The 12,037-nt window shown below is 39.4% G+C and overlaps 1 protein-coding gene across 5 annotated transcripts in view; it reads left to right on the top strand.

The window, feature by feature from the left end:
- LOC108097962 (partitioning defective 3 homolog) overlaps positions 1-12,037 on the top strand; it is a 35,362-nt gene that overhangs the window by 16,010 nt on the left and 7,315 nt on the right. The window contains exons 1-2 of one of the 5 annotated variants that reach the window (XM_017200574.2): positions 2,263-2,402; positions 9,800-10,151. The exons of 2 other annotated variants lie outside the window; for them this stretch is intronic. In XM_017200574.2, coding sequence (XP_017056063.1) covers positions 9,969-10,151 — 183 coding nt within the window. In that variant the 5' untranslated portion in view covers positions 2,263-2,402; positions 9,800-9,968. Of the gene's footprint in view, positions 1-2,262; positions 2,567-9,799; positions 10,152-12,037 lie in introns of those variants that run through there. 2 more of the 5 variants (XM_017200573.2, XM_017200576.2) reach the window with 2 other exon arrangements.

The following is a 12,037-nucleotide window of genomic DNA, read 5'->3' as shown; positions in this document are numbered from 1 at the left end:
CGCTTTTAAATGTTTTCTGTGTAGCTCGTTAAACATTTTTCCACCGCCCCTTCGACTTATTGCTCATTAGTTATTGTGTGCTCGCATTTTGGCTGATGACAAAGCTTTTTCTTTTTTGTTTATTTTTTCTTTTTAAAGTCGAACGGAAGTTTTGGTCGCTTTAAGTTTTACACTCACTGGTCAGACAATGGGAATTTGTTAATGAATGAAGGAAAGAGCCAGTGAGAGATGAAGATCTAATTGTCGAAGAAAGAAAACTGGTGCTTTGATTGATGACTCACCTGATTAAGTGATTGAGTGGTTTGCCGGCGAAGAAAAACCTGTGCAAGTGAATTAATTAAATGCAATCAGAACTTGATGAGCTCCAGCTCACACCCGAACACAGAAAAGTGACCACTCACTCTTTCTCTTTTTTAAGCGGTCAAATAATAATAATAGTGCTAATAGTAGCAACGAATAGAGTACAGTGATAACTCGGAAGTTAGTACTAGATTTACTCCCTTGACATTTTTCTGACATTTTTTGAAGTAATAATAATTGAAATCAAATTTACAGCAAAAACCTGTAAGATCTTTTGATGCCTGCTGAATAAAAATTGAATAACCGACCAAAGACTGTACTAAAATAAATTTACCAACATATTATTGTACATATCTAGTTTTGAATTTTTTTTGCTGTTTCGTTTCTCTTATTAATTATGCGAATGGTGGCTAGGTTTTCCTCCGCTTTTTTACTTGTTGTCGGTGGAAAAAGGAAGCTTTCCAGTTCGTTTGGTTTCATAGCGAGAGAATTTCAGCTGAAAACGGAAAAAATGCCCAACAAACTAACAATTGCAAATGCACTCGAAGGCCGGGGTCCATTGTTGTTCGGTTGGTGATGTTTTGGTCCCAGAATAAGTGGAAAAAGGAAACTGCTAATGATGATGATTACCATCCGACCATCGTCATTATCAGGCGTCGCCGACATCGTCGTCAATCGTTCTTGGCATTTTGTGTCTAGTTTACTTCCCAGCTAGCAACAACAACAACAACAACAACAACAACAACCACAACAACAACAACAACAACAACAACAACAACAACAACAACAACAACAAGAACATCGAACAACAATGCCAACGACGTCCTGGCGTCAATTCTGCGTTTCCCTGCCTTTTTGTTTTACCCCATACTCATCCTGCTCATTCCACATAAATTTGCATTCAGCGCCGCCCAGGAAGGCGTTGAGGTATATGGGTTATGGAATCACATGGGTGATCTCATTTAATTTACTGCATTTCATTTAGGATTCGTTTATCAAGCCGCCCGATAACTATAGACTCTTCTCTTAAACGTAGTTTCACATGAAATTTTTAACAATATTTTAAAACATTCGAAACAAACATTATTCATAGGATCCTAAAAAGGACTTTAGTAGGCAAATCTTCATAAACAATAAAAAGAGAAGTATCATCAGTTCGTGAAATCTTCATTCTTGGCACTTGTTGCTGCTTCTAATTTTATTGTTGTTGTGCTGGCTGCATCCCCTTTTCTGCCACTTTGCTATTTTTTTTGTTGTTTTTGCGCATTTGTGTTCCGCTTGACAAAGTTCTTCTGCTGTGTTTATTGTTGCTATCTTTGCCCGGTGGTCATTTGCCAGCAGTTTGAGAGCCACTGACGCCGACTGCACTGGCCAGAAGCAGGTGGAAGAGAGAGAGAAACAATGTACATGCTCTCCAAATACACCATAAAAAAATATAACAATTTATGTTTGTTATTTTTGTATATGCACTAACATTTTTTAATTTTATCCCCTAATAAATCCATCATTATTACAAGAATTATCACTACAACAAATTCAGAAATTAAATCGAGTTTTTAATTTTTTTTAGCTTTATTTCTCCTAGTGTAGCCTACTCTCACCGGCTCGCTCACTCACCTGCGGTCGCCCGCTCTGTCTCTCTTTCTCTCCGGCGTTTGCGGCTGGTGTGTGTCGTACCTGTTGTTCGTAGATTAAGAGGGTATGCCGTGTTTGTTGAAAAGTATGTAACAGGTCGAGGGAAGCACTTGCGCCTTCATTAGGAAATATATATTCCTTGTCAATGATCCTATGAATAGGGACCAATTGGCGTTTTTAAAAAGTAGCCGCGCCCACTTTTACACCCACTACCTTCTGGGCGCCTTAGCCTTGCTGTCTGTATCGAGGCGAAATTACAAAAGTTATCGCGCCTATACGAATGATTTGCCTGAGTAACAGGTAACAGGTAGTCGAGGCACTCGACCACAGCGTTCTCTCTTGTTTGTTTTTGCGACCGGGACCGTCGTCCGTACTTCACTTCGCTTCAGAAATGCGTCGTCGTCGGACGTTGCCGTCGCTGGCCGCCGTCGTCGGTACCACAATTATTTAACGCAATTGTTTTAACGGTTCGAATAAAAGTGCAAAATAATTTAATGAAAACCAACAGAAAAAAAAAACGGAAAATTCGTATTTTTTTGTGTGTTGTTCAAGTGCCAAAAAATAGTGAAGAACTTGGCATTGCCACAGTTTCGAGACCATTGTGTACTAGTTAAAACAATAAGAATTTAAGGTTTATCTAAAGTTGGCTTCTATCTGATAAAGCGAGATATATATCTAAGCACGACAAAAAACGGTTGCGATTAAGTTCCAGATAACACAAAAGTTTCCTATTTAATTATGCGCGAGGCGCAAACACTTGTTGTTAGGGATGGTTCTTCTTGTAATGGGTTTCTTGTGCTTAGTTTCCCATGACGATCAAGGAAATGCAGGAAATGTCTTGACATGCACAGAGATACACTCGGAAAAAATACACTCAAAAGATTAGCTCCCATTTCGGTGTCTTAAATAGTTTGCCACTCAAAATCTTTGTGTTTTATTAATTTCAATTCTTTAAAAGTGTGAACCCATGAAAATCCAGATCTGTATGATGTTACAAACACATTGGGGGAATATTTTACAACTTCTGAAAACCCTCCCCAATGGAATTATTTTAAAGGCACCTGTACTTAAAAGCCGATTGCGAGTGGGAATATTCCCACCATATGGTTTATGTTTCTTTCCTTGTATTTATTTTCGGAACTCTTTGGTGGCTTCTCTTGAAGATCGGATCCTTTGACCTTTTCTTTTACCTTTCCCCTGCCTTCGCCCTTTTCCACATCCTTTGCGACGGCTAATAAATCCATTTGGGTCTCCAATTTCAGTTGGCTTTACGACGGGTAATTAGAAGCAAACGTTCCCACATTTTTACGGCAGTAATGAAATTTACTTTAAATGGGATTTGACGAAAAAGCGTATGGGAATGGGGATTATCGCATAAGGATTATTGCGTGACTTTTCTCACGAAAACAGTGAATCAATTTGTGTTTTTGGTTTTCTTTGTATACAATTAATTATTGAATTTAATCCCTAAGCATTATAACTACAATCAATTGAATTTTTCAAATACTCTTCAACCAAATTTTCTTTGGCATGATGTTCTAATTTAAACAAAAGTTAAAGTTTAACGACTTCCATAGCTTGAAACCTTGTTTGCAAGAGGTAGTAGTACATGGTTAACATAAGTTGCAGGAAGCTGTTTTAATTGCACATTACTTAGTATCTCAACCTGCGACTTAAGCCTTGAGAATTGAATATAGCCTTGATTCCAGCGACTTTCACTTGGCAGGAATGCCGCAAGAACAAGAATCCGTATCCAAATGGGAACGAGAACTGAAGTCGAGGCTCAAACTTGGTAAACTCGGATCAGGTTGGCAGGCAGGCAGGAAAACCATGGGCGTGGCCGGGGTCCCCCAGAAGCGGAAAGGGGGTGGTTCCACCAGTTGGAGTTGCCGCTTGCCGCTTGCCGCTTGAGTTAAGCTTGTGGTTGGCCTTCACTGTCTTTGTGCATCGATTGGGTGGGTTTGACCCACTAGAGTGGTTCTATACACCATACACCCATACTCTGCTCCATGGCATTCTTTGTTTGCTTTCAATTCTTGGCGTTAATCTTATCGTTCCAAACAGATAAAATAACTTTCGGGTTACGGTTGTGCGGTTACGATTTGATAAAATATTTTCGCCATTGGCTGTGTGTGGTTTTTTGTTTGATTCGGGGGCGATGGTTTTCCCAAACGTTCGATTTCAGCAATCGAAAGCAGTAAAGGTCGTAAACCTATATTCGGATTCTCTGGGTGGGGCTTTGGATCGTTATAGATCGTAATCTAGTTTCCATGATCACTCAATTATTCGGTTTTCAGTTGAAGTTGTTACTTCCCGTACGCAGGTACTTGCAAGTATTTAGATTATGCAGATTATAATGAAATGTTAATGTTTTGTTGGCTTGAAGAGATTATAAATATTTTTTACCTAAGAAAGGGAACTGCTTTTGGTTATTCTTTAGGTCTTAGTATAGGGATTTATTGTTTAAATTTCAAATGTGATTGATTTTTCCCCTTAAATCATAAACAAAACCAAAGTTTGATCCTAATGTTTGTTCGTTTTTTAGCAACTGAAAAACGATACCAGCTGAAAGCCGCAAAGGCGCCGACAGCAAAACAAAGCATAAATACCAATAAATCGCTGGTTGTTGGCCATCAAACAAAACGAATCAAAACAATCGAAATGCACAGTTAAAAGCCGGCTCTGGTTGATTAACTGTTTATCTTGTTTTTGGCTGCCTTGCCAAGTGTCACCAAAGTGGCTTAAAACAAAAATAAAAAATAAGTGAATAAATACAAACTTGTTCGTCTGGGACGACAGTGAGTGAAAGTGACAGTGAACTCAATTGACCTGAAACGAATACGAAATGCGAGCACGTGTTGGCTCCTTCTCTTTCTCTCATCATCAGTCTGTCTCTTTCGCAGCGTTATCACTGCCACTTATGGTTAGATAAAACGCGTATAACTAAGGTATTAAATAATGCATGAATAATGAGAATCGGTGAAGCTTACGCAAGGGTTTTATAGACCCTAAAGCACTGTTTTTTACTGCACAGAGAAAAATAATAAAAACTCTTCGGTTTAAAGCAGAAATGTTTTGTTTTTGTCACAGTATATTAAAACTGATTACAACTGGTCTTTTTTATAATTTAGAATACCAAAGTTTAGGTGTTATTATAACCTTTCTCGATAGTTTTTCCCAGTGTTGGCTTAGCTTTTACTTTTCGACCCAACTTCCGCACTTCCTCTGCCTTTTCACGTGCAATTAAGCAAAAGTCGCAGCCGTTTAAATCAATTAAAATCTGTGTTACTCAATCACAGCTCAGAGCTTATTCGCCCAACACCTCCCTTTTCCCCTGGCGAAGGTTCAGTCAACTTTTGGGGCCAAAAAGCGAACCGGTTGGGGCCTTTCCCTGTCGCCCTCCTTAAATATTTTTCGGCAATGGCAATTACGCGCTGAAGTTTGTAAGCGGCTTTTGTTGTTTACCATTCGTCTGTGCCCACTGTACGAGTATTCGCTTGCAGTTAATGTCGACGACGCTCCACTTTATAAATGGGTAGGAAAAGATGAAAGTTTTTCCCTGCTCAACAGCAATTAATATTAATACGTAACAGACAAAAAAAAAAAAAAAAAAAAAAAAGACGAAGAGACGTAAAAATAAACAGCGCATTAAGTCAACAATTTGAAAGAGTACACAAAGAGTCACATTTTGTGGCAGTTACTTAAAGATTTCCCTTGTACCATATACATATGTACGTACGTTTCCCAATTTGTCCAGATGTCAAAAGGGAAATGTGGATAAGGTCTTTGGTGAAAAGGGTATTATCTATCCCAAGGCCCTGACTCACAAGTTTTTGCAGCTGAAACGGGTGGGGTAATAATTTGTTTACCTATCAGCGGAAATGTAAGCCAAGCGCGTGCTTGTGAAATATATTTTACTTTGTGATTCAACTGGGTACTTACTCGAGTATTAGAGCAGATTGGTACGACAATACAAATGTTAGATTTCACACTGAAATTAGCAAAAACAGAAATGAATGTTGCTTACCAGGTTTGTTCAGTTTTCAAAGGCGGTCTTACACATCTTTTATTACTGCACCTTCGATAACATCAAAATGCTGCATTGTAACGTATTTCCTCGACAAAAACTACTTTGTAACTACTTTGTGCAACGCTTGGTTCTCAAACCTGTGATCTTGACAAGGTGTCGCATAATTACCAAGGAAGCAATTAAGCAAAAAAGGGAAAATGTTAAGAGCTGAGAAAAACAAAAGCAAAAGTTGATGAGCCGCCATATAGTGGTAGGTTTCGTTTCCCCCGATCTTTACCATATACTATATAACACGCATGATGGGTGTTAAAGGTTCAAGCTCTTTTTCTTGTCTCTTTTTTCTTTTGTGAGTAATTATGGAAGGCTTTCTTTGGCCATCAACCTGGAATAGAGTGGGGTTTCTGGCTTTTCTTTTTCGTTTTTTCGTTTTTGTCCATTGTGAAACATTTCCCGCGGGCCAGCGACCTCGGCATATGGGAAACTCACTGGATGACGCCCACTACTCGAGCACCGCCACTCGATGCCGTATCACTATATCAAATCGTATCATATCATCACCGCACCGATTGATAATAATTAGAGTGCTTAATAATGTGATTGGGAAAGCCAAATGGCGGGCCATTAGAAAGCGTTGCAATTGACATTAATAGCCTTAAGTGGCGGCGACTGCATTTTCACCTTCCTCACTTTGATTTCCCCCCAGCTTTTCCCCCTTTCTGGGGAGCAGCATCTGTTGTTCAAGTTGTTTGGCTCGACTGACCCTCAGTTGCCCTTCTCACCCCCGCCATCTGTTTTTTTTTTCTTCTGTTTTTAGCTGGCTGATCGGGAGATCGGTGCAAAAAACAGACCTTCTCGATTCAATTATTTGCTAATTACTTGTGTAAACGCCTTGTATGATGCTATATTATTTTGCTTTCTTTGTGTTAATCATAAGCAAATCAGCTGGCTGCTGAAAAGGCGCCGCCTCTCTCCTTTCACTCGATCTCTGGGGTCTTGAAAGCTCGACTTGGGCGAGAGAAAAGTGTAATTGTTCATCTGCTTGTAGAAAAATCAGATTATGTGAAGACGCTCGAACAAAAATTGATTTGGCTTTTGGGAAGTGATAGCCAAGCCAAGAAAATAAATATTAAGTATAAACTTTCATAGAATTTATGCGATACACAAGTGACAGCAATTTTAAATAAACAAATGCAGTAAATACAAGCTGTTTCTCAACATGCAGCTGGGGAATTTCATTGGATAAATTCTTGCACGTTGAATTTCTCCGTTATTTGGCCCCGGCGCTACCGTCGCCAATTTTAGCGCTAACAATAATGTTTTTTTGAAATCAACAATAGCGGGCCACGCCCCCATTAGACCGCCCCTTTGTTGCTGCACTTAGCCGTAGTTATTTGTGGTGTGGTGTGGTGTGGTGTGTGTGTTTTTGCATACATTTTTCCACTCGTTTCTGCCGTTTGCTACACTTCATTATGGCCTTTTTCTCCCCGATTTTTTCCCGCCCTTTGCTGCATGGCATGCATAATGACAACGTGTAATTTGGCCTTTCTTTTCTCCTCCTGCATATTTCTTTGCACGTCTGTGGCACTCACATTTATCCCCCGTCGTCCACCATTATACTCTATAGTATTTCCCCGGCCCGATCGAGAGACCTCACGGCATCTCGTGGGTTGTTAACGGCCTGATTGCGAATTATGGCCAACTCTTTCAGAAAACCTCAGAAAAGCGCGACTGGGATGAAAAACTCTGGCGGAAAGCTCCCTGCCAATGGCACAAAGGAATCGGTTTGCATGTCTCGGGGGCGTGGCGCATCACAAAACTTTATATGATCGCATTTTATGCTAATTTACGAGTATTTTTCTCTTTTCAATTAATTTCTTCTCAGAGGAGTGGCGGCGCTGATTTCATTACAATATGCATATGATATATATGGTACATACATATATAGTATGGTCGGGGGATCATCATCGGATCGCCATTTCTATGCAGGCAGCGTTTGCTTTTCCGACTCGCAACCAAGAAGGGATTCGCTAATTGATAATTCAAATGAGTGCGTGATTCGTAATCGAAATGTATACCAAAATAAATAAGTAGGCATTCGCAAGTAAATAGGAAAATCATCTTTGAATAAATTGTTCAGCTACATAATGATTGCTTTTTACAATGATAAAGCTTATCTTAATTTAATAACTTGAAATGTGGTTTGTGCACATAATCTTGAGGACAGCTTGCATTTAAAAAGTGCAAGTAACGTTTTCATGTGTCTTAAATAATAAATTAATTGGCTCTGTTATGGCAAAAAAAACTTTTTCCCATCGCTACTTATATCAATTAAAATAATCATGAAATAAATAAGCTTTCGACGACTTCGGCTTACTTTTAATTTGGCAAATGAATGAATGAATAAATCAATCAATGAATGGATGAATGAACTCGTTCCACATAATGAACAATTCCGCTTGAATGGAAATGTTAATGAATGAGTCAGGCAGGTGTATTTCCACCCCCCTTTGACCTTCAAAAGACCGTGCGAATTACTATACCAGTGGATCGTGTTCGACTCTCAATTTCTTACTGTGTAGATTAAACCAGTGAATTCCAAAAGTTTATTTCATTTCTGCACTCGACTTGGGTTTTATTTTCGGCTTAAGCAAATATTGGCTCGGCCTGGAAAAATGTTTATGCGAACTCCAGGGTCTATATAAACACACATTTATACATATATGTATATATATTTATGTGTATGTATATACTGATAGTGTCTGTGTGTACGTACAGTCGCCTTTGGCTGTGTCTAAAATTTCTAGTAAGCAAATAAATCGCATTTGCGAGCGGGGGATGGTGGATATGGGAGATATATCTTGTCATGCTTCAGCGCGTTGTTGGCGCTTCAAAACTGTGGCCCATTGTTGTTGTTGTTGTTGCTGTTGTTGCTGCTGTTCGCTGCGAACCGAACGTCGCATTTATTACAGGTGTGTCTATCCATCCCTCTCTTTCGCTCCCACAGCATTCGCCGCTCAGGTGCATAATCAAAGCGAATTTGTGTGCGAAATGAGTTCAACCTGCCGCTGCTTTAGCTGCTGCCACTGCATTTTGCATTTTGCTGTTGCAACTGTCCGCTGTCAGTTGATTTATCTATATATTAATGCATTATATGTGTATATTACAAATATAAAAACTATAAAATATACATACATATATACACCTGATCACGAACAGTGAGGAGTCGAGTCGTATGTAAAGGGGGAAATAATATGGTGGCCGTGCAAGCCGGAAAATTGCCTGGGAAAGGCCTTTGCCAGCCAAGACTCTCAGAACCGGAAAACTAGTTTGTAAAATAATTGTAAGCCCAGTTGAAAAATGGGGTTACATTTTCGGTGAATGTGCAAAGTGGTAAATCTGGTTATTGTCTTTTATTGTGGTCTTAAAAAGAATCATTACCTTAAAACTGGGTTTCGATTTCTACTTGTTTGGTATTAATTCGATAAGTCACTTTTTTTTGGCAGCTCGTTTCCCTTTCTTTTCTGGCGCCATGCCCTCTATCTTGTCAAGAGTCACCTGAATAACACCCATGACTCCCAATGTCGTAGACTTGAGTTCTGTTTTTGAGTGTGCCGAAGATAGCATTTCCGTGTGCCCCCGATAAGGCAGCCAATTCACACTGCATTTTGATAGCTGTTGCGATAGGGCGGCTCTTAACAATTGCCGCATTGCATCACCGATAAGACCAAACAATAAATCGCGAACAATAAACAAAACAATAACAATGGCACAACACGGTGACTAACCGTTCGTTGAATCACAATTAAAATAAATAGCTTTTTTAATGTCGTGCAGCGGTGAAATGTTCCTCAAATCCCAACTAATTGGCAGTGACAAAGAAAAGCCAACGAAAAGCGAACAATAAAACGGAAAAGTGAATCGATATATAGAAAATAATAAATATAATACCAATAAGCAAATACCAAAGATCGGGTTCGGATTCGGATTTGGATCGAGCGACAGTATGTTCGACGTGCCGCCAAAATGCCCGGCGCTGGCCAACAAGTTGGGCGGCCTCTTTGGCTGGCGACACACCTACAAGGTGGCCGCGAAGCACGAGGGGATTCCCCACGGGCAGCTCCACAAGTCCTACTCCCTCACGCTGCCCAAGCGACCGCCCTCGCCCTCGGCCTACTCGTGTGTAAAGGTAAAGATCGCCAGATATCTGATATGCTATGGCAGTACGCAGAATCGAAATGAGAAATGAGTGCACGACTCCAAGTTTTAGTTACAATTAATTTTATATTATACCATAATAATATATATTAGTATTTTTGTAGGTTTTTTATATAATACTATACATTAAGTTCTTTCTTTTTTTATTTTACTTCAGTTTTATTTAATATTTTTTTATTTATTTCTTTATTTGTTCAATTTTTCTACGTGCTGATTTATCCACATGACAAATCCAATCACAATCTCTTTTGGCATTCCTCTATCTCCATTCGACACTTGTTTGCCCCGCGCCACGCCCACATTGCATTTTCAATCTGTTTATGATATATGAGAACGAGATCGCGTTGTCTGCTCGCTGCCGCATAATTTCCATTGACAAATGACCATAAAGAAATATAATCGACCAGTCACCGTGGGGCAAAACAGAGATGAAATGTAAACAGAGTTGTAAACAAATATATATACCAAACACTTGACTTAAAGTGGAGTTTTTCCACTTGAACCCACTGTGCACCAACTGCATTCTTAGCGCTCCATTATCCGCAGCGAATCGCTGTTCGGAATCCCTAAAATCGGTGCTGCATTCGATAGATAGAATGCCTGAATGCGCGCTCTTTGACCCACAAAAACACCGAACGAGCCATGTGAAGAAACAAAACCAAAAACAAAGGCGAACAAAAAACGAAAAACGACAAAAAAAAAAAAGAAATATAAAGAAAAAGACGCGAAAAATAGCCGAAATTATTGCGCCAAGTTGATGTTCGACGTTCCAGTTCTGCAGCTCGTCTCAGTCGCTGAGCCTCCAACGCTTTTGACTGGTTTTGCAGCCATGATGCAATTGTTTTGTTTCTTGTGCACATAAAAAAAATATAATAAAAAAAACATTATAAATGATTTGAGTTTAAATCACTCCAATCTGTTGAAGAAAATATCCTAAATAGACATCTCTTATATTGATTTAAAAACTTAAATTAAAACAGGAATGAAAGAGATTTGATTACATTTAACATAACTTATTATACACTTCAGCTACTATTTAAAATGTGAACTAAGCTATTTTATTTATTTATTTATTTTAAAAATATAATAAATATGTTATGAGCATACTAATAAAAAAAAAACATTATAAATGATTTAAGTTTAAATCACTCCAATCTGTTGAAGAAAATATCCCAAATAGACATCTCTTATATTGATTTACAAACTTAATAAATTAATTAAGAAGGATATTTGATTACTTTTAACAGAAGTTAGGATACAATTCAGCTACTATTTAAAATGCGAACAAAGCTATTTTTCTGAGTGTTCCTGTTGTTGGTGGCCGGCATTTGGCATTTGTTGTGGAATCCATCGGAATGCCAAAAGCAACGCCAGTTCGTTCAGTTCGGTTAAGTTCCTTGGCTCAACGAGAAGATTGCAATTTGGGGCGCTGGAGGTCGCCGTGGTTTCGGCTTATTAGGCGTCGCTCAGGGAGTTCAAGTTGGGCCCACGTGAGCCGAGATTCGAGACTCTGAGTGACTCAACACGTAAAGTGGTTGCTTGGTTGCTTGGTTGCTCCATGCGGAAGCACAGATGTGCAGATGGTGCAAATGGTGCAAATGGGTTGGGTGTGAGAAGCTCCACCACGCGAGAGGATGCGTCTCCATTGCCTACTCCAGATTGTTGCTTGCAGATTGCAGATTTGCAGATTTGGCGGAGATTTCGTGGAGATTTGGGGGAGGGCTTGGATGTTGGGAAAGACTTCCGCGACTTCCATGGCCTGCAGTTTAATGGGAATAACAGATGCAAGAGCTGCAGGTCGAAATTATACAACAAACTAAAGAAAACCAATGGGGTTTATTTGCTGGATTTCATTTG

This window comes from Drosophila ficusphila, unplaced genomic scaffold (genome assembly GCF_018152265.1).
Source record: "Drosophila ficusphila isolate 14025-0441.05 unplaced genomic scaffold, ASM1815226v1 contig_197, whole genome shotgun sequence".
In the NCBI taxonomy this organism is placed as follows: domain Eukaryota; kingdom Metazoa; phylum Arthropoda; class Insecta; order Diptera; family Drosophilidae; genus Drosophila; species Drosophila ficusphila.
The sequence above is the reverse complement of the archived record's forward strand: the minus strand, read 5'-3'. Positions and strand labels throughout refer to the sequence as shown.